Here is a 24,225-nt window from a genome sequence, read left to right on the forward strand (position 1 = left end):
CTCCTTTACCCAGACAGACTCCATTACCCAGACAGACTCCATTACCCAGACAGACTCCATTACCCAGACAGACTCCATTACCCAGACAGACTCCATTACCCAGACAGACTCCTTTACCCAGACAGACTCCATTACCCAGACAGACTCCATTACCCAGACAGACTCCATTACCCAGACAGACTCCATTACCCAGACAGACTCCTTTACCCAGACAGACTCCTTTACCCAGACAGACTCCATTACCCAGACAGACTCCATTACCCAGACAGACTCCATTACCCAGACAGACTCCATTACCCAGACAGACTCCTTTACCCAGACAGACTCCATTACCCAGACAGACTCCTTTAACCAGACAGACTCCATTACCCAGACAGACTCCATTACCCAGACAGACTCCTTTACCCAGACAGACCCCATTACCCAGACAGACTCCTTTACCCAGACAGACTCCATTACCCAGACAGACTCCATTACCCAGACAGACTCCATTACCCAGACAGACTCCATTACCCAGACAGACTCCTTTACCCAGACAGACTCCTTTACCCAGACAGACTCCATTACCCAGACAGACTCCATTACCCAGACAGACTCCATTACCCAGACAGACTCCATTACCCAGACAGACTCCTTTACCCAGACAGACTCCATTACCCAGACAGACTCCTTTACCCAGACAGACTCCATTACCCAGACAGACTCCATTACCCAGACAGACTCCTTTACCCAGACAGACTCCTTTACCCAGACAGACTCCTTTACCCAGACAGACTCCATTACCCAGACAGACTCCATTACCCAGAAAGACTCCATTACCCAGACAGACTCCATTACCCAGACAGACTCCATTACCCAGACAGACTCCTTTACCCAGACAGACTCCTTTACCCAGACAGACTCCATTACCCAGACAGACTCCATTACCTCTCTCTCTGTCTTCCTCTGTCTGTTGCTCTTTCTCTGTGTCTGTCGGGGGGGGGGGGGTTTCATAGTTTAGTTTCTAAATGTGGGGTTTCATCTGTGTCAGGATTTCAGAAGATGAGGAGCGTTAGTGAAGAGAGACTTCCACATGACTTAGTGCTGGGATGAAGTCATGGTTATAGAATCAGAATGACGTCCGTAGGACTTAGTGTGTGTCAGAACACCTGTATACATTATTAAACCCTTATTGATCATGTTAGTTCCATCACAACACTGTTAGCTAATAGCTGCTGATATTGGTGGGGTTTAGACTGGTTATTAAACCCTTATTGATCATGTTAGTTCCATCACAACACTGTTAGCTAATAGCTGCTGATATTGGTGATGTTTAGACTGGTTATTAACCCTTTATATCCTGTTAGTTCCATCACAACACTGTTAGCTAATAGCTGCTGATATTGGTGGGGTTTAGACTGGTTATTAACCCTTTATATCCTGTTAGTTCCATCACAACACTGTTAGCTAATAGCTGCTGATATTGGTGGGTTTTAGACTGGTTATTAACCCTTTATATCCTGTTAGTTCCATCACAACACTGTTAGCTAATAGCTGCTGATATTGGTGGGGTTTAGACTGGTTATTAACCCTTTATATCCTGTTAGTTCCATCACATCACTGTTAGCTAATAGCTGCTGATATTGGTGGGGTTTAGACTGGTTATTAAACCCTTATTGATCATGTTAGTTCCATCACAACACTGTTAGCTAATAGCTTCTGATATTGGTGGGGTTTAGACTGGTTATTAAACCCTTATTGATCATGTTAGTTCCATCACAACACCGTTAGCTAATAGCTGCTGATATTGGTGGGTTTAGACTGGTTATTAAACCCTTATTGATCATGTTAGTTCCATCACAACACTGTTAGCTAATAGCTGCTGATATTGGTGGGGTTTAGACTGGTTATTAACCCTTTATATCCTGTTAGTTCCATCACATCACTGTTAGCTAATAGCTGCTGATATTGGTGATGTTTAGACTGGTTATTAACCCTTTATATCCTGTTAGTTCCATCACATCACTGTTAGCTAATAGCTGCTGATATTGGTGGGTTTAGACTGGTTATTAACCCTTTATATCCTGTTAGTTCCATCACAACACTGTTAGCTAATAGCTGCTGATATTGGTGGGGTTTAGACTGGTTATTAACCCTTATTGATCCTGTTAGTTCCATCACAACACTGTTAGCTAATAGCTGCTGATATTGGTGGGTTTTAGACTGGTTATTAAACCCTTATTGATCATGTTAGTTCCATCACAACACTGTTAGCTAATAGCTGCTGATATTGGTGATGTTTAGACTGGTTATTAACCCTTTATATCCTGTTAGTTCCATCACAACACTGTTAGCTAATAGCTGCTGATATTGGTGGGGTTTAGACTGGTTATTAACCCTTTATATCCTGTTAGTTCCATCACAACACTGTTAGCTAATAGCTGCTGATATTGGTGGGTTTTAGACTGGTTATTAACCCTTTATATCCTGTTAGTTCCATCACAACACTGTTAGCTAATAGCTGCTGATATTGGTGGGGTTTAGACTGGTTATTAACCCTTTATATCCTGTTAGTTCCATCACATCACTGTTAGCTAATAGCTGCTGATATTGGTGGGGTTTAGACTGGTTATTAAACCCTTATTGATCATGTTAGTTCCATCACAACACTGTTAGCTAATAGCTTCTGATATTGGTGGGGTTTAGACTGGTTATTAAACCCTTATTGATCATGTTAGTTCCATCACAACACCGTTAGCTAATAGCTGCTGATATTGGTGGGTTTAGACTGGTTATTAAACCCTTATTGATCATGTTAGTTCCATCACAACACTGTTAGCTAATAGCTGCTGATATTGGTGGGGTTTAGACTGGTTATTAACCCTTTATATCCTGTTAGTTCCATCACATCACTGTTAGCTAATAGCTGCTGATATTGGTGATGTTTAGACTGGTTATTAACCCTTTATATCCTGTTAGTTCCATCACATCACTGTTAGCTAATAGCTGCTGATATTGGTGGGTTTAGACTGGTTATTAACCCTTTATATCCTGTTAGTTCCATCACAACACTGTTAGCTAATAGCTGCTGATATTGGTGGGGTTTAGACTGGTTATTAACCCTTATTGATCCTGTTAGTTCCATCACAACACTGTTAGCTAATAGCTGCTGATATTGGTGGGTTTTAGACTGGTTATTAACCCTTTATATCCTGTTAGATCACAACACTGTTAGCTAATAGCTGCTGATATTGGTGGGTTTAGACTGGTTATTAACCCTTATTGATCATGTTAGTTCCATCACAACACTGTTAGCTAATAGATGCTGATATTGGTGGGTTTAGACTGGTTATTAACCCTTTATATCCTGTTAGTTCCATCACAACACTGTTAGCTAATAGCTGCTGATATTGGTGGGGTTTAGACTGGTTATTAACCCTTTATATCCTGTTAGTTCCATCACAACACTGTTAGCTAATAGCTGCTGATATTGGTGGGGTTTAGACTGGTTATTAACCCTTTATATCCTGTTAGTTCCATCACAACACTGTTAGCTAATAGCTGCTGATATTGGTGGGGTTTAGACTGGTTATTAACCCTTTATATCCTGTTAGATCACAACACTGTTAGCTAATAGCTGCTGATATTGGTGGGGTTTAGACTGGTTATTAACCCTTTATATCCTGTTAGTTCCATCACAACACTGTTAGCTAATAGCTGCTGATATTGGTGATGTTTAGACTGGTTATTAACCCTTTATATCCTGTTAGTTCCATCACATCACTGTTAGCTAATAGCTGCTGATATTGGTGGGTTTAGACTGGTTATTAAACCCTTATTGATCCTGTTAGTTCCATCACAACACTGTTAGCTAATAGCTGCTGATATTGGTGATGTTTAGACTGGTTATTAACCCTTTATATCCTGTTAGTTCCATCACAACACTGTTAGCTAATAGCTGCTGATATTGGTGGGGTTTAGACTGGTTATTAACCCTTTATATCCTGTTAGTTCCATCACATCACTGTTAGCTAATAGCTGCTGATATTGGTGGGTTTTAGACCTGTTATTAACCCTTTATATCCTGTTAGTTCCATCACATCACTGTTAGCTAATAGCTGCTGATATTGGTGGGTTTAGACTGGTTATTAAACCCTCATTGATCATGTTAGTTCCATCACAACACTGTTAGCTAATAGCTGCTGATAGCAGGGATCTGTAGCAGACTGTAGCAGAGATCTGGGTGGGTGTCCCTGTTGTAAAGTTTACACCACAGACTGTAGCAGAGATCTGGGTGGATGTCCCTGTTGTAAAGTTGACACCACAGACTGTAGTAGAGATCTGGGTGGATGTCCCTGTTGTAAAGTTTACACCACAGACTGTATCTCTCGTAGCAGCTGGGTTCTGTCTGTCTGCCTGTGTTCTGATGGTGTGAATATCTAATACTGTATCTACTCTCTTGGCTAGGATCTAATTCGGACGGGAGAGATCGGTGTTGCCATGACAACGGCTTAACAACTGATTGACAGCTTTGATGGTCTTGCTGACGAGTTCTCCCTTTTCCCCTCCCTCCCTCCCTCCCTCCCTCCCTCCCCATCCCTCCCTCCCTCCCTACCTCCCCATCCCTCCCTCCCTCCCTACCTCCCCATCCCTCCCTCCCTCCCCATCCCTCCCTCCCTCCCTACCTCCCCATCCCTCCCTCCCTCCCTCCCTCCCCATCCCTCCCTCCCTCCCTCCCCATCCCTCCCTCCCTCCCCATCCCTCCCTCCCCATCCCTCCCTCCCTCCCTACCTCCCCATCCCTCCCTCCCTCCCTACCTCCCCATCCCTCCCTCCCTCCCTCCCTCCCTCCCCATCCCTCCCTCCCTCCCTCCCTCCCCATCCCTCCCTCCCTCCCCATCCCTCCCTCCCCATCCCTCCCTCCCCATCCCTCCCTCCCTCCCCTCCCTCCCCATCCCTACCTCCCTCCCTCCCTCCCCATCCCTCCCTCCCTCCCCATCCCTCCCTCCCCATCCCTCCCTCCTCCCTACCTCCCCATCCCTCCCTCCCTCCCTACCTCCCTCCCTCCCTCCCCATCCCTCCCTCCCTCCCTCCCATCCCTCCCTCCCTCCCCATCCCTCCCTCCCTCCCTCCCTCCCCATCCATCCCTCCCTCCCTACCTCCCTCCCTCCCCATCCCTCCCTCCCTCCCCATCCCTCCCTCCCTCCCTCCCTCCCTCCCCATCGCCTCCCTCCCTCCCCTTCGCCTCCCTCCCTCCCTCCCCTTCGCCTCCCTCCCTCCCTCCCCATCGCCTCCCTCCCTCCCCATCGCCTCCCTCCCTCTCCATCGCCTCCCTCCCTCCCCATCCCTCCCTCCCTCCCTCCCTACCTCCTCATCCCTCCCTCCCTCCCTACCTCCCCATCCCTCCCTCCCTCCCCATCCCTCCCTCCCTCCCTCCCTCCCCATCCCTCCCTCCCTCCCCATCCCTCCCTCCCTCCCCATCCCTCCCTCCCTCCCTCCCTCCCTACCTCCTCATCCCTCCCCATCCCTCCCTCCCTCCCTCCCCATCCCTCCCTCCCTCCCTCATCCAGGCCTCCATGCTCCAGAACATTCGTACAGCGATGCGTAGACAGATCAGAAGACACTCCTCCCGCCGGGCCACGTCACACCGCCGCTTGGGGCGCCTCTGGAACCGTCTGTTCCACCGAGGGACCCGTCATCGCCGCGGGCAGATCCCCCTCCTCACACCCCCCGGGTCTCAGGTGGCTCTGGGCCTGCACTCCTACCACACTTCGGAGGGACCTGGAGCCAGGGCTGGGGATGGAGGTGGCGGCGCGGGCATGGTGGGGGGCATGGCGGGCACGGGACCAGCAAGGACCCCCTCCTGCTGCTCTACGGCAGCAGTAGGCTTCGCCCTGCACGCCCACACCCAGGCCCTGTCACAGTCCCAGTCCTCCCACCCCTCCTTGGAGTCTCCCCGCTCCCCACCCTCCCCCTCTGACAGTGAACCATCCGAGGGGTCTCCATGTTCCCCAGAGAGCCAGGGTAGCAGGGTTAGGTTGCCCCTCAGCGAGCTCTCCACCCCTGGGCAGCAGAGTGACTCATTAACGTCTGCCGCCAGCATACTGAGCCAGCAGTGCCCCCCAGAGGGCAGCACAGGTCATTACACCCGCCGGGTCTCCAGGAAGCTGGTCCTGGGGCTGGCTGCCAACCTGAGAGGGGTAGCCCTACGACGCTACTCCCCCATGGGGCTCACCTCCCCCGTTACTCCCCTTGTCCTTCCCCCTCCAGACTCCCAGCTGCCCTGCCACCACCCCCTGACCTCCCCTCAGACGTCAACCCCCTCGGGGTCTTCAGATGACAGTCAGAGGTTCCATGCCCTGGAAGTGCCAACCCGGGAGAGGAGGAGGAGGAGGAGGAGGAGGAGGGGGAGGGGTATAGGGGTGCCTAGTGGACTGAACACCAGCAGCAGTGAGGAGGAGGAGGAAGAGGATGGAGATGAGACTCTACTGATCTGCTAGTATGAAGGAGCTGCCTTGACCAGGTGGCAATAGACAGACAGACAGACAGACAGACAGACAGACAGACAGACAGACAGACACAGACACAGACACAGACACAGACAGACAGACAGACAGACAGACAGACAGACAGACAGACAGACAGACAGACAGACAGTACTGCAGGTGGCTGTAGACTCTGTACTAGTGGGCCAGTTATTGGACTGTAGTCTGACATAGCTGTAGACTCTGTAGTGGACTGTAGCCTGACAGCTGTAGACTCTGTACTAGTGGACCAGTTATTGGACTGTAGCCTGACAGCTGTAGACTCTGTACTAGTGGGCCAGTTATTGGACTGTAGTCTGACATAGCTGTAGACTCTGTACTAGTGGACCAGTTAATGGACTGTAGTCTGACATAGCTGTAGACTGTACTAGTGGGCCAGTTATTGGACTGTAGTCTGACATAGCTGTAGACTCTGTACTAGTGGACCAGTTATTGGACTGTAGTCTGACATAGCTGTAGACTCTGTACTAGTGGGCCAGTTATTGGACTGTAGTCTGACATAGCTGTAGACTCTGTACTAGTGGGCCAGTTATTGGACTGTAGTCTGACATAGCTGTAGACTCTGTACTAGTGGACCAGTTATTGGACTGTAGTCTGACAGCTGTAGACTCTGTACTAGTGGACCAGTTATTGGACTGTAGTCTGACATAGCTGTAGACTCTGTACTAGTGGACCAGTTATTGGACTGTAGCCTGACATAGCTGTAGACTGTACTAGTGGACCAGTTATTGGACTGTAGTCTGACAGCTGTAGACTCTGTCTCTCTGGCTGAAACACCAAGAGCTGGAGAATAACGGACTAATGGGACAGTGGATGATCTCAGAGAAGCACAATGATTTCACTCCCTCCACCGCCTCCATCTGCTCATCCCTCCATCCCTGCCTTACCAGAGATCTAAAACTGAGAGCAGTACATCAGTCTGTCTACTGACTCTGACTCAGTCACTCTGACTCAGTCACTCTGACTCAGTCACACTGACTCAGTCACACTGACTCAGTCACTCTGACTCAGTCACTCTGACTCAGTCACTCTGACTCAGTCACTCTGACTCAGTCACTCTGACTCAGTCACTCTGACTCAATCACACTGACTCAGTCACTCTGACTCAATCACACTGACTCATATCATCATCGTCTGTTTTTGTAAACGTTGTCAGTGAGGTAAAAAAAAAACAGCGAATGACATCACACGCTGGATCACTTGAAGTGACATAAGGTGAATGCACCAATTAAATGTAAATGTAAGTGATGAACAGGATGTGACACAAGACGAAGATGTTTTGAGGAAGTTGTGAAATTAAGTGTTATTATGAATGTGATATCTGACTGTTATCGTAGATGTTTAAGCAGTGGCCTATCTTGGTACCCTCTCTAGACGATGACTATCTTGGTACCCTCTCTAGACGATGACTATCTTGGTACCCTCTCTAGACGATGACTATCTTGGTACCCTCTCTAGACGATGACTATCTTGGTACCCTCTCTAGACGATGACTATCTTGGTACCCTCTCTAGACGATGACTATCTTGGTACCCTCTCTAGACGATGACTATCTTGGTACCCTCTCTAGACGATGACTATCTTGGTACCCTCTCTAGACGATGACTATCTTGGTACCCTCTCTAGACGATGACTATCTTGGTACCCTCTCTAGACGATGGTTGGACCACAGGCAGTGGAAGGGGTGTCTACTCAGTCACAGTGGCTGGGTCATAAATGGTAACCTATTCCCTATATAGTGGACTACTTTTGGCCAGAGCTCTATGGGGTAGGCTATAGGGCACGGTTAGAGAACAGAGCCCTATGGGGTAGGCTATAGGGCATGGTTAGAGAACAGAGCTCTATGTAGGATATAGGGCATAGTTAGGGAACAGCGCTTTATGGGGTAGGCTATAGGGCATGGTTAGAGAACAGAGCTCTATAGGGTAGGCTATAGGGCATGGTTAGAGAACAGAGCTCTATGGGGTAGGCTATAGGGCATGGTTAGAGAACAGAGCCCTATGGGGTAGGCTATAGGGCATGGTTAGAGAACAGAGCTCTATGGGGTAGGCTATAGGGCATGGTTAGAGAACAGAGCTCTATGGGGTAGGCTATTGGGCATGGTTAGAGAACAGAGCCCTATGTGGTAGGATATAGGGCATGGTTAGAGAACAGAGCTCTATGGGGTAGGCTATAGGGCATGGTTAGAGAACAGAGCTCTATATGGTAGGATATAGGGCATGGTTAGAGAACAGAGCCCTATGGGGTAGGCTATAGGGCATGGTTAGAGAACAGAGCTCTATGGGGTAGGCTATAGGGCATGGTTAGAGAACAGAGCTCTATAGAGTAGGCTATAGGGCATGGTTAGGGAACAGAGCTCTATGGGGTAGGCTATAGGACATGGTTAGAGAACAGAGCTCTATGGGGTACGCTATAGGGCATGGTTAGAGAACAGAGCTCTATGGGGTAGGCTATAGGGCATGGTTAGAGAACAGAGCTCTATGGGGTAGGCTATAGGGCATGGTTAGAGAACAGAGCTCTATGGGGTAGGCTATAGGGCATGGTTAGAGAACAGAGCCCTATGGGGTAGGCTATAGGGCATGGTTAGAGAACAGAGCTCTATGGGGTAGGCTATAGGGCATGGTTAGAGAACAGAGCTCTATGGGGTACGCTATAGGGCATGGTTAGAGAACAGAGCCCTATGGGGTAGGCTATAGGGCATGGTTAGAGAACAGAGCTCTATATGGTAGGATATAGGGCATGGTTAGAGAACAGAGCTCTATATGGTAGGCTATAGGGCATGGTTAGAGAACAGAGCCCTATGGGGTAGGCTATAGGGCATGGTTAGAGAACAGAGCTCTATGGGGTAGGCTATAGGGCATGGTTAGAGAACAGAGCCCTATGGGGTAGGCTATAGGGCATGGTTAGAGAACAGAGCTCTATGGGGTAGACTATAGGGCATGGTTAGAGAACAGAGCTCTATGGGGTACGCTATAGGGCATGGTTAGAGAACAGAGCCCTATGGGGTAGGCTATAGGGCATGGTTAGAGAACAGAGCCCTATGGGGTAGGCTATAGGGCATGGTTAGAGAACAGAGCTCTATGGGGTAGGCTATAGGGCATGGTTAGAGAACAGAGCTCTATGGGGTACGCTATAGGGCATGGTTAGAGAACAGAGCCCTATGGGGTAGGCTATAGGGCATGGTTAGAGAACAGAGCTCTATGGGGTAGGCTATAGGGCATGGTTAGAGAACAGAGCCCTATGGGGTAGGCTATAGGGCATGGTTAGAGAACAGAGCTCTATGGGGTAGGCTATAGGGCATGGTTAGAGAACAGAGCCCTATGGGGTACGCTATAGGGCATGGTTAGAGAACAGAGCCCTATGGGGTAGGCTATAGGGCATGATTAGAGAACAGAGCTCTATATGGTAGGATATAGGGCATGGTTAGAGAACAGAGCTCTATGGGGTAGGCTATAGGGCATGGTTAGAGAACAGAGCTCTATATGGTAGGCTATAGGGCATGGTTAGAGAACAGAGCCCTATGGGGTAGGCTATAGGGCATGGTTAGAGAACAGAGCTCTATGGGGTAGGCTATAGGGCATGGTTAGAGAACAGAGCTCTATGGGGTAGGCTATAGGGCATGGTTAGAGAACAGAGCTCTATGGGGTAGGCTATAGGGCATGGTTAGAGAACAGAGCTCTATGGGGTAGGCTATAGGGCATGGTTAGAGAACAGAGCCCTATGGGGTAGGCTATAGGGCATGGTTAGAGAACAGAGCTCTATGGGGTAGGCTATAGGGCATGGTTAGAGAACAGAGCTCTATGGGGTAGGCTATAGGGCATGGTTAGAGAACAGAGCCCTATGGGGTAGGCTATAGGGCATGGTTAGAGAACAGAGCTCTATGGGGTAGGCTATAGGGCATGGTTAGAGAACAGAGCTCTATGGGGTAGGCTATAGGGCATGGTTAGAGAACAGAGCCCTATGGGGTAGGCTATAGGGCATGGTTAGAGAACAGAGCTCTATGGGGTAGGCTATAGGGCATGGTTAGAGAACAGAGCTCTATGGGGTAGGCTATAGGGCATGGTTAGAGAACAGAGCCCTATGGGGTAGGCTATAGGGCATGGTTAGAGAACAGAGCTCTATGGGGTAGGCTATAGGGCATGGTTAGAGAACAGAGCTCTATGGGGTAGGCTATAGGGCATGGTTAGAGAACAGAGCCCTATGGGGTAGGCTATAGGGCATGGTTAGAGAACAGAGCTCTATGGGGTAGGCTATAGGGCATGGTTAGAGAACAGAGCTCTATGGGGTAGGCTATAGGGCATGGTTAGAGAACAGAGCTCTATGGGGTAGGCTATAGGGCATGGTTAGAGAACAGAGCCCTATGGGGTAGGCTATAGGGCATGGTTAGAGAACAGAGCTCTATGGGGTAGGCTATAGGGCATGGTTAGAGAACAGAGCCCTATGGGGTAGGCTATAGGGCATGGTTAGAGAACAGAGCTCTATGGGGTAGGCTATAGGGCATGGTTAGAGAACAGAGCCCTATGGGGTAGGCTATAGGGCATGGTTAGAGAACAGAGCTCTATGGGGTAGGCTATAGGGCATGGTTAGAGAACAGAGCCCTATGGGGTAGGCTATAGGGCATGGTTAGAGAACAGAGCTCTATGGGGTAGGCTATAGGGCATGGTCAGAGAACAGAACTCTATGGGGTAGGCTATAGGGCATGGTTAGAAAACAGAGCCCTATGGGGTAGGCTATAGGGCATGGTTAGAGAACAGAGCTCTATGGGGTAGGCTATAGGGCATGGTTAGAAAACAGAGCCCTATGGGGTAGGCTATAGGGCATGGTCAGAGAACAGAACTCTATGGGGTAGGCTATAGGGCATGGTTAGAGAACAGAGCTCTATGGGGTAGGCTATAGGGCATGGTCAGAGAACAGAACTCTATGGGGTAGGCTATAGGGCATGGTTAGAGAACAGAGCTCTATGGGGTAGGCTATAGGGCATGGTTAGAGAACAGAACTCTATGGGGTAGGCTATAGGGCATGGTTAGAGAACAGAGCTCTATGGGGTAGGCTATAGGGCATGGTTAGAGAACAGAGCCCTATGGGGTAGGCTATAGGGCATGGTTAGAGAACAGAGCTCTATGGGGTAGGCTATAGGGCATGGTTAGAGAACAGAGCTCTATGGGGTAGGCTATAGGGCATGGTCAGAGAACAGAACTCTATGGGGTAGGCTATAGGGCATGGTTAGAGAACAGAGCTCTATGGGGTAGGCTATAGGGCATGGTTAGAGAACAGAGCTCTATGGGGTAGGCTATAGGGCATGGTTAGAGAACAGAGCTCTATGGGGTAGGCTATAGGGCATGGTTAGAGAACAGAGCTCTATGGGGTAGGCTATAGGGCATGGTTAGAGAACAGAACTCTATGGGGTAGGCTATAGGGCATGGTTAGAGAACAGAGCTCTATGGGGTAGGCTATAGGGCATGGTTAGAGAACAGAGCCCTATGGGGTAGGCTATAGGGCATGGTTAGAGAACAGAGCTCTATGGGGTAGGCTATAGGGCATGGTTAGAGAACAGAGCCCTATGGGGTAGGCTATAGGGCATGGTTAGAGAACAGAGCTCTATGGGGTAGGCTATAGGGCATGGTTAGAGAACAGAGCTCTATGGGGTAGGCTATAGGGCATGGTTAGAGAACAGAGCTCTATGGGGTAGGCTATAGGGCATGGTTAGAGAACAGAGCTCTATGGGGTAGGCTATAGGGCATGGTTAGAGAACAGAACTCTATGGGGTAGGCTATAGGGCATGGTTAGAGAACAGAGCTCTATGGGGTAGGCTATAGGGCATGGTTAGAGAACAGAGCCCTATGGGGTAGGCTATAGGGCATGGTTAGAGAACAGAGCTCTATGGGGTAGGCTATAGGGCATGGTTAGAGAACAGAGCCCTATGGGGTAGGCTATAGGGCATGGTTAGAGAACAGAGCTCTATGGGGTAGGCTATAGGGCATGGTTAGAGAACAGAGCTCTATGGGGTAGGCTATAGGGCATGGTTAGAGAACAGAGCTCTATGGGGTAGGCTATAGGGCATGGTTAGAGAACAGAGCCCTATGGGGTAGGCTATAGGGCATGGTTAGAGAACAGAGCTCTATGGGGTAGGCTATACTGTGCTATGGAGACAGCTCGGGGATGGTACAGAAATCACCCATATCGTTCCTATCTGTTGTTACTGAAAGGCATTCTGGGATGCTGTCTGAAATGACACTCTATTCCCTTTACAGAGAGCGATACTTCTGACCGGAGCCTCACAAACCTTGGTCTAAGACTTACCCCATATGGCTCTGGGCAACACGAGGGCACTACATAGACAATACAGGGGCCATTTGGGACACAGCCCAGGACAACAGTTGGTAATGATGGAGAGACAGACAACAGGAAGTCCTCTGGTGTTTAATAAAGGTCATGTTGGTAATGATGGAGAGACAGACAACAGGAAGTCCTCTGGTGTTTAATACAGGTCATGTTGGTAATGATGGAGAGACAGACAGCAGGAAGTCCTCTGGTGTTTAATACAGGTCATGTTGGTAATGATGGAGAGACAGACAACAGGAAGTCCTCTGGTGTTTAATAAAGGTCATGTTGGTAATGATGGAGAGACAGACAACAGGAAGTCCTCTGGTGTTTAATACAGGTCATGTTGGTAATGATGGAGAGACAGACAACAGGAAGTCCTCTGGTGTTTAATAAAGGTCATGTTGGTAATGATGGAGAGACAGACAACAGGAAGTCCTCTGGTGTTTAATACAGGTCATGTTGGTAATGATGGAGAGACAGACAACAGGAAGTCCTCTGGTGTTTAATACAGGTCATGTTGGTAATGATGGAGAGACAGACAACAGGAAGTCCTCTGGTGTTTAATACAGGTCATGTTGGTAATGATGGAGAGACAGACAACAGGAAGTCCTCTGGTGTTTACTACAGGTCATGTTGGTAATGATGGAGAGACAACAGGAAGTCCTCTGGTGTTTAATACAGATCATGTTGTTAATGATGGAGAGACAGACAACAGGAAGTCCTCTGGTGTTTAATAAAGGTCATGTTGGTAATGATGGAGAGACAGACAACAGGAAGTCCTCTGGTGTTTAATACAGATCATGTTGTTAATGATGGAGAGACAGACAACAGGAAGTCCTCTGGTGTTTAATACAGGTCATGTTGTTAATGATGGAGAGACAGACAACAGGAAGTCCTCTGGTGTTTAATAAAGGTCATGTTGGTAATGATGGAGAGACAGACAACAGGAAGTCCTCTGGTGTAATAAAGGTCATGTTGGTAATGATGGAGAGACAGACAACAGGAAGTCCTCTGGTGTTTAATAAAGGTCATGTTGGTAATGATGGAGAGACAGACAACAGGAAGTCCTCTGGTGTTTAATAAAGGTCATGTTGGTAATGATGGAGAGACAGACAACAGGAAGTCCTCTGGTGTTTAATACAGGTCATGTTGGTAATGATGGAGAGACAGACAACAGGAAGTCCTCTGGTGTAATAAAGGTCATGTTGGTAATGATGGAGAGACAGACAACAGGAAGTCCTCTGGTGTTTAATACAGGTCATGTTGTTAATGATGGAGAGACAGACAACAGGAAGTCCTCTGGTGTAATAAAGGTCATGTTGGTAATGATGGAGAGACAGACAACAGGAAGTCCTCTGGTGTTTAATAAAGGTCATGTTGGTAATGATGGAGAGACAGACAACAGGAAGTCCTCTGGTGTTTAATACAGGTCATGTTGGTAATGATGGAGAGACAGACAACAGGAAGTCCTCTGGTGTTTAATACAGGTCATGTTGGTAATGATGGAGAGACAGACAACAGGAAGTCCTCTGGTGTTTAATACAGGTCATGTTGGTAATGATGGAGAGACAGACAACAGGAAGTCCTCTGGTGTTTAATACAGGTCATGTTGGTAATGATGGAGAGACAGACAACAGGAAGTCCTCTGGTGTTTAATACAGGTCATGTTGGTAATGATGGAGAGACAGACAACAGGAAGTCCTCTGGTGTTTAATACAGGTCATGTTGGTAATGATGGAGAGACAGACAACAGGAAGTCCTCTGGTGTTTACTACAGGTCATGTTGTTAAACGGGAAATGACAGCATTTTAGCGACATGAAATCTTATTAAAATCTGTTCATATTCACCCCCAGGAAGAATATGACAATTTATTTTTTACATTTACTGACAAGCGAGCACTTAGAAATGGTCATTTTCACATTTTCATACGTTCTTAGAATGTTTTGGGAATTGCGTATATAGGAGGGCATTTTGTAGAAAATTCTATAGCAATATAGTCTGGGAAAGTGGCCAAATAGACACTGCAGGAAATAAAACCGAATAAAATCATCTGTCTCACCCAGGACCGGAGTCTACGCAGACTGGTGGGCCTCAGCCAATCAGAGGGCTGCCATGTATGTAGTGTAGTACGATGGTACCTGCCATCGTTCACTTTGAACTGGACTGAGTGTTTACAGGTTTTTGCAACAGCTGGACATTAGAACGCATTTGGCAAAAGCCACAAAATACACACCTGGATGGATTTCTGCAAATATGTCAATACCACGGGAGTCCTCTTAGATTTGGGAACTTCACAGTCCTATTGATCAAGCAACCATGAAAAGGTAGTCTCTCTCTCCCTCAGTTATACACATCAACAACCATGAAAAGGTAGTCTCTCTCTCTCAGTTATACACATCAACAACCATGAAAAGGTAGGCTCTCTCTCTCAGTTATACACATCAACAACCATGAAAAGGTAGACTCTCTCTCTCAGTTATACACATCAACAACCATGAAAAGGTAGACTCTCTCTCTCCCTCAGTTATACACATCAACAACCATGAAAAGGTAGTCTCTCTCTCCCTCAGTTATACACATCAACAACCATGAAAAGGTAGACTCTCTCTCCCTCAGTTATACACATCAACAACCATGAAAAGGTAGACTCTCTCTCCCTCAGTTATACACATCAACAACCATGAAAAGGAAGGCTCTCTCTCCCTCAGTTATACACATCAACAACCATGAAAAGGTAGACTCTCTCTCTCCCTCAGTTATACACATCAACAACCATGAAAAGGTAGTCTCTCTCTCTCTCAGTTATACACATCAACAACCATGAAAAGGTAGTCTCTCTCTCCCTCAGTTATACACATCAACAACCATGAAAAGGTAGTCTCTCTCAGTTATACACATCAACAACCATGAAAAGGTAGGCTCTCTCTCCCTCAGTTATACACATCAACAACCATGAAAAGGTAGGCTCTCTCTCCCTCAGTTATACACATCAACAACCATGAAAAGGAAGGCTCTCTCTCTCTCAGTTATACACATCAACAACCATGAAAAGGTAGACTCTCTCTCCCTCAGTTATACACATCAACAACCATGAAAAGGTAGGCTCTCTCCCTCAGTTATACACATCAACAACCATGAAAAGGTAGACTCTCTCTCTCCCTCAGTTATACACATCAACAACCATGAAAAGGTAGTCTCTCTCTCCCTCAGTTATACACATCAACAACCATGAAAAGGTAGGCTCTCTCTCTCTCTCAGTTATACACATCAACAACCATGAAAAGGTAGGCTCTCTCTCCCTCAGTTATACACATCAACAACCATGAAAAGGTAGGCTCTCTCTCTCTCTCTCTCTCAGTTATACACATCAACAGCCATGAAAAGGTAGGCTCTCTCTCCCTCAGTTATACACATCAACAACCATGAAAAGGTAGGCTCTCTCTCTCTCTCTCTCTCAGTTATACACATCAACAGCCATGAAAAGGTAGGCTCTCTCTCTCCCTCAGTTATACACATCAACAACCATGAAAAGGTAGACTCTCTCTCTCTCAGTTATACACATCAACAACCATGAAAAGGTAGTCTCTCTCTCCCTCAGTTATACACATCAACAACCATGAAAAGGTAGTCTCTCTCTCCCTCAGTTATACACATCAACAACCATGAAAAGGTAGTCTCTCTCTCTCTCAGTTATACACATCAACAACCATGAAAAGGTAGACTCTCTCTCTCTCTCAGTTATACACATCAACAACCATGAAAAGGTAGGCTCTCCCTCAGTTATACACATCAACAACCATGAAAAGGTAGGCTCTCTCTCTCAGTTATACACATCAACAACCATGAAAAGGTAGACTCTCTCTCTCCCTCAGTTATACACATCAACAACCATGAAAAGGAAGGCTCTCCCTCAGTTATACACATCAATAACTAATGCTAGCCAGATCAATAACTAATGCTAGCCAGATCAATAATTAATGCTAGCCAGATCAATAACTAATGTTAGCCAGATCAATAACTAATGCTAGCCAGATCAATAACTAATGCTAGCCAGATCAACAACTAATGTTAGCCAGATCAATAACTAATGCTAGCCAGATCAACAACTAATGTTAGCCAGATCAATAACTAATGCTAGCCAGATCAACAACTAATGCTAGCCAGATCAATAACTAATGCTAGCCAGATCAATAACTAATGCTAGCCAGATCAACAGCTAATGCTAGCCAGATCAACAACTAATGCTAGCCAGATCAATAACTAATGCTAGCCAGATCAACAACTAATGCTAGCCAGAGCAAGATGAGCTAAAATCTAACAAAGGAATATTAGATAAACCCTCTCAAACTTTTTCAGCTAGATGGCCGTCGAAATTGCACTGATAAACGATGGGGAATAGTAAGTACCCTGCTCGTCCTTCTGCAGCTTGCCTGCCAATGCATGCTTGTCCCAACCAAGCACCCAAGCTAACTGGCTAAAGTTGGCTAGTTTGCTAGCGATCTATTTCCGGAGAACGAATGAGAGTACACCTCACTCTGACCATTTTACTCTCCCTATCAGAGCTGGTTAGGCTGTTTAAATGTTATCTAGAACGTTCTTGACTAATTATTACTTTTTATTTGTCTACGTTTACTGACACCGGTCATATTCAGTGGGTTTTGGGCGTCCTTAAATGTATTTCGTAAATTCATCAGTTATTCTGCGCTCTGGCACACTCAGACGAGAGTGAATTTGCGAACGCAAGAGATATGCTAACTGGATAAGCAGTCGTTCAACTTCGACATAGCTAGCTAGCAAAGCGATTCACATTTCTTGCTAGCTAACCCGAAATGACACCAGCTTCTCTAGCTGTTGTATAGCCACCGAAAAACGATATGAGTGGCGGAAAAGTCAGTCAGTCACCCTCTCTCCAATGACATGACATCCTCCTAACAGCTAGCTAGCTAACGTTCGACTCTGGGTTATTAGCTTTCTATATAAATAGATACGCTAGCCTATTAGCCACGTTAACACGGACTTGTGATCATTTCTTTTGCTAGTTTGATTGTATTGACATTCCCAGCCTTTTTATAACGTAACTATTGTAACGACCCTGGGTTTATAAGCGCGGACATCGACTCTGCCGCATGAGCATGCTTTTGTGGCACAGTCGATAGCGCGCCGGACTTCGGGCTAGAAGGTCGAGGGTTCGAGATCTGCTCCCTGCCTGTTTCGTTACAGTATGTTTTTTAGTCCTGAATATTGAGTCGTTGAACCTGAAACAGTGGATCCCGAATGGGGAGACGGCAAACAACGTACCAGACCAGCAGTGATTTACAACCCGATAGCAATGTGTTTTTTTGGGACGACCAAGAAAATGTATCGGTGAATTCTATTAATCACGCATTGAACTGCATTCATCTGTTCTGCCAACAATGCCTTACTCTACGTCATGGACTGTTATAAAGTTGGTTTTTACAGCATAAACTGGGAATTTGACTGATATTATGATTGTCTATTTGTTTCATATCTGCAAAGGAGTTAAAACACTGTCAGTTCCACTTTAATGAGTACTATTACAGACTTAATGGTGTTCCATTAGAGAAGTATCTCACCTCCAAGTCCGTCTGTCTGTCTATGCTAGCAGTCACACCAGGCTAACGGTTACACCCAGTCCCATTATAACCACCACCAGGGAAATGACAGACTGGTATTGTATCAGACTCTTCCCTGGCTGTATGGTCTGTGTTAGTCCCATTATAACCACCACCAGGGAAATGACAGACTGGTATTGTATCAGACTCTTCCCTGGCTGTATGGTCTGTGTTAGTCCCATTATAACCACCAGGGAAATAACAGACTGGTATTGTATCAGACTCTTCCCTGGCTGTATGATCTGTGTCAGTCCCATTATAACCACCAGGGAAATGACAGACTGGTATTGTATCAGACTCTTCCCTGGCTGTATGATCTGTGTCAGTCCCATTATAACCACCAGGGAAATGACAGACTGGTATTGTATCAGACTCTTCCCTGGCTGTATGGTCTGTGTTAGTCCCATTATAACCACCACCAGGGAAATGACAGACTGGTATTGTATCAGACTCTTCCCTGGCTGTATGATCTGTGTAAGTCCCATTATAACCACCAGGGAAATGACAGACTGGTATTGCATCACTCTTCCCTGGCTGTATGGTCTGTGTCAGTCCCATTATAACCACCAGGGAAATGACAGACTGGTATTGTATCAGACTCTTCCCTGGCTGTATGGTCTGTAGTCCCATTATAACCACCACCAGGGAAATGACAGACTGGTATTGTATCAGACTCTTCCCTGGCTGTATGGTCTGTGTTAGTCCCATTATAACCACCAGGGAAATGACAGACTGGTATTGTATCAGACTCTTCCCTGGCTGTATGGTCTGTGTTAGTCCCATTATAACCACCAGGGAAATGACAGACTGGTATTGTATCAGACTCTTCCCTGGCTGTATGGTCTGTGTTAGTCCCATTATAACCACCAGGGAAATAACAGACTGGTATTGTATCAGACTCTTCCCTGGCTGTATGGTCTGTGTTAGTCCCATTATAACCACCACCAGGGAAATGACAGACTGGTATTGTATCAGACTCTTCCCTGGCTGTATGGTCTGTGTTAGTCTCATTATAAACACCAGGGAAATAACAGACTGGTATTGTATCAGACTCTTCCCTGGCTGTATGATCTGTGTTAGTTGAGGTGTTTTAATACCTCATTAACCTTATTGCCAGGAGAATATCACCCATGTAATGTTTTCACTTTGTCATTATGGGTTATTGTGTGTAGATGGGTGAGATAAAAAAAAAAAAAAGTAATACATTTTTAAATCAGGTTGTAACATAATAAAATGTGAATATGTCGAGGGGTGTGAATACTTTCTGAATGAACTATATAGATTAGGGCTGTCGTCAAACGATTTAAATAATGAATCGAGTTAATAGCATTCGTTAGTACATTTTTTAATTTGCTCAAATTTGTCCCCAAAGAAAGCTTTTATCTAAGCTAACATATTATGGAATTGTTTAAAGATGGTCATACCAAGGATCATTTAGCTAGTTGATTTAGCTTTTTAAGACCCTATAAGGTATAAGAAATTATAATAAAAACATTACTTGATGCTTGATTGCATTATTGATATTAGCCAGTAGAAATGCATTGAATAACAGATGTACTACATGTGTAACAGTATATAAACTTTACGTCGTCCCCTCGCCCCGACACGGGCGCGAACCAGGGAACCTCTGCACACATCAACAACGGTTGCCCACGAAGCATCGTTACCCATCGCTCCACAAAAGCCGCGGCCCTTGCAGAGCAAGGGGCAACCCTACTTAATGTCTCAGAGCAAGTGACGTAACTGATTGAAATGCTACTAGAGTGTACCCGCTAACTAGCTAGCCATTTCACATCCGTTACACATGGGTAACAGATAGACCCACCCACACATCTAAAGGACGTTTCTTATGAAGTGTCTGTCCTATATCTGAGAGGTATAAGAAATCAGGAAACATATTGTTGATGTCACAAGTTTACTGGAGAACTGAGACGAAGTAGAGACTCTGGACAGGGTGGATATTCGTATAATAAAATGCAGTTTTATTCAGAGGTAAAGATATCTGATACAAGCATGCATGGACTCGTTCATTCAGCTCGTAATGAACCTGCAGACAGAGCCCAGATAACAGAAATGCATAGACATTTTATACAGGACAGAAAGTAGGTTGAGTCTGGTAGATCTGGTTTTCTGGTTGGTCCTGATCAGGTTGTTGTCTTCTCAGATTGGTCCTGATGAGCTGTGCGTCATCCTTCTGAGTCTTGCAGCAAAAGTTCTTTGTTACCAAATGTTCAGCTAAAACAGGAGATTAGGTGTGTGCGCAGATGTTCCTATTTAATCAGTGTTTATGAAAGGTTTATGTCAGCCCTCTGTCCTTGGTTATGTGTGTGTCTCATTATCTCGTGAAATGCAGACCCAAGCACTCTTGATCAAGGCCTTTCCTGCCTTATCAGTGTTTATGAAAGGTCTGTGCCAGCCATCTGTCTCTGGGTGTGTGTGGGTCTCAGTTTCTGCTTATGAGTATGTGAGAAACCCTGTTTAGAAAGAAGTTGGTTATAACAACGTAATAGCAATATGCTTGTGTTATTTAAAATGGTATTTATTACAATATTTATTATTTTAGGAAATACACTTTCTCCATACATACAGTGAATTGGGAAAATATTCAGACCCTTTCGAATTTTACACATTTTGTGAGGCTAGAGCCTTATTCTAAAATGGATTCAATTATTTTTCCCGTAATGACAAATATTTATAAAAAAAACAAAACAGAAATACCTTATTTACATAAGTATTCAGCCCCTTTGCTATGAGACTTGAAATTAAGCTCAGGTGCATCCTGTTTCCATTGATCATCCTTGAGATGTTTCTACAACTTGATTGGATTGCTTCGTCATTATGGGGTATTGTGATGTCTTTATGGGGTATTATGATGTCATTATGGGGTATTGTGATGTCATTATGGGGTATTGTGATGTCATTATGGGGTATTATGATGTCATTATGGGGTATTGTGATGTCATTATGGGGTATTGTGATGTCATTATGGGGTATTGTGATGTCATTATGGGGTATTGTGACGTCATTATGGGTTATTGGGTGTAGATTGATGAGGGGAAAAAAACAATTTGATCAATTTTAGAATAAGGCTGTAACGTTACAAAATGTGGACAAAAAAAAAAGGTATCTCTAGCGTTACAGATTTTGCTAGGGATGTTTTTATTATGTTAATTCTATTTCAGCGGGGCTGCGGAAATTGTTGGCTAAGAGTTAAGGGAAATCTCCACCCACTGGGACACTATAAAACAACTCCTGCTCACACACACATCCTCACCCCACTCTTGCATATGCAGCCTCACTTTGAAGCATTGTAATGAACAAGATGGGAGACAGAGAGCTGGTTTCAAGCACAGGTGTTTATTAGTAAAGGACCACAGGAGGAGGCAGGTATCTGGGTCCAGGGGCAGGCAGAAGGTCATACACAGGAGGAGGCAGGTAGCTGGGTCCAGGGGCAGGCAGAAGGTCATACACAGGAGGAGGCAGGTAGCTGGGTCCAGGGGCAGGCAGAAGGTAACACACAGGGGGTCCAAAAGGGCAACAGTACAGGCAGGGAAAAGGCATCGTTATGATGATTACATCACGGGAACCACAGACCTCCGAATAGAAGTGTGTCATAAAACAAACATTACCTCACAGTGATGAGGCGCAAAGAAGTGAACTAAATAGAGTGTGATAATGACATACAGGTGTGTGAACAGGTGATCAGAATTCAGGTGTCGGGGATCTGGAGAGTGAGCTGCGTTCAGGGGATCTACGTGTGTGAGAGTGTGCGTTGGAAGCAGACGTTACAAGCACGTCTTTGAGTAGCCCATTCATTTTCAGTTCTTCCCGTGCCATCCAAATGTGTGCATAGCCTCGTCAGTGGTCAGTTATCAGGCTAGGTAACATGACTAGCTAGCTAAACAATGTCGTTTGTTATCAAACCCCCCAAAAAGGATTGCTCCTGACTAGTTTGAAAGCGGCCCGCGAAAGGCGCACAAATCCACGGCAGAAAGAAAGAACATAGCGCCGGTAATATTGAACATAACTTTGATATGATTTATGCCAGAGGCACACGGTCTTCAGCGATGTAAAGGAACTCCATGTAAAGGCACAAACATTGACTGTAGCTGTGTTGTGTTCTGCCCTTAAAAGGGTCCGTGCGGAAACGTCTGCTTATAAAAGGTTCCTTTCGGTAAAGACATTGACTAAAAATCTATCCCCCCAAAAATGTAAGCTGATAATAATGTCACGGATTAACACGTTATAAACATGTTAACTTTGACAATCCTAATATGTATAATTATATACTGCATATATAATAATGTGTTCCCCCTACCTGAAGAGAGTTGTACATATGTGTACATGGTTGTATAAATGAGTTAGTTTCTCTCATTCTTTAAACTATTTGTATATTTGCGCTGTAAACCAGACTTGAACGTTGCCATGAGAGAGTTAGTGAGATTGCAGTCAGTCAGTCAGTTAGAGGTGAGCTGTTGCCGCAGCAACACTGTACAGCCTTCTGATTGTCTCTAAGTAAATGTCCCAAATGGCACCCTATTTCCTATGTAGTGCACTACTTTATACCAGAGCCCTATGGCACCCTATTCCCTATGTAGTGCACTACTTTAGACCAGAGTCCTATGGCACCCTATTCCCTATATAGTGCACTACATTATATAGATACCTACCACTGATGATAGTAGAGGTACAACTGATGATAGTAGAGGTACCACTGATGATAGTAGAGATACCTACCACTGATGATAGTAGAGGTAACACTGATGATAGTAGAGATACCTACCACTGATGATAGTAGAGGTACCTACCACTGATGATAGTAGAGGTACCACTGATGATAGTAGAGATACCTACCACTGATGATAGTAGAGATACCTACCACTGATGATAGTAGAGGTACCTACCACTGATGATAGTAGAGGTACCACTGATGATAGTAGAGGTACCACTGATGATAGTAGAGATACCACTGATGATAGTAGAGATACCAAGTAGAGGTACCACTGATGATAGTAGAGATACCTACCACTGATGATAGTAGAGGTACAACTGATGATAGTAGAGGTACCACTGATGATAGTAGAGATACCACTGATGATAGTAGAGATACCACTGATGATAGTAGAGATACCAAGTAGAGGTACCACTGATGATAGTAGAGATACCTACCACTGATGATAGTAGAGGTACCTACCACTGATGACAGTAGAGGTACCACTGATGATAGTAGAGGTACCACTGATGATAGTAGAGGTACCACTGATGATAGTAGAGATACCTACCACTGATGATAGTAGAGGTACCACTGATGATAGTAGAGGTACCTACCACTGATGACAGTAGAGGTACCACTGATGATAGTAGAGGTACCACTGATGATAGTAGAGGTACCACTGATGATAGTAGAGATACCTACCACTGATGATAGTAGAGGTACCACTGATGATAGTAGAGATACCTACCACTGATGATAGTAGAGATACCTACCACTGATGATAGTAGAGGTACCACTGATGATAGCAGAGGTACCACTGATGACAGTAGAGGTACCACTGATGATAGTAGATATACCACTGATGATAGTAGATATACCACTGATGATAGTAGAGATACCTACCACTGATGATAGTAGAGATACCACTGATGATAGTAGAGGTACCACTGATGATAGTAGAGGTACCACTGATGATAGTAGAGGTACCACTGATGATAGCAGAGGTACCACTGATGACAGTAGAGGTACC

The 24,225-nt window shown here is 45.7% G+C and overlaps 1 protein-coding gene across 1 annotated transcript in view; it reads left to right on the forward strand.

Annotated features, from left to right (window-relative positions):
• Positions 1-19,984, forward strand: part of lrp3 (low density lipoprotein receptor-related protein 3) — a 79,422-nt gene extending 59,438 nt beyond the window's left edge. Inside the window, exons 11-12 of the mRNA XM_055906561.1 lie at positions 5,549-13,990; positions 14,047-19,984. Coding sequence (XP_055762536.1) covers positions 5,549-6,478 — 930 coding nt within the window. The 3' untranslated portion in view covers positions 6,479-13,990; positions 14,047-19,984. The remainder of the gene's footprint in view (positions 1-5,548; positions 13,991-14,046) is intronic.
• Positions 19,985-24,225: the final 4,241 nt, after the last annotated feature.

Source organism: Salvelinus fontinalis, chromosome 40 (genome assembly GCF_029448725.1).
Source record: "Salvelinus fontinalis isolate EN_2023a chromosome 40, ASM2944872v1, whole genome shotgun sequence".
In the NCBI taxonomy this organism is placed as follows: domain Eukaryota; kingdom Metazoa; phylum Chordata; class Actinopteri; order Salmoniformes; family Salmonidae; genus Salvelinus; species Salvelinus fontinalis.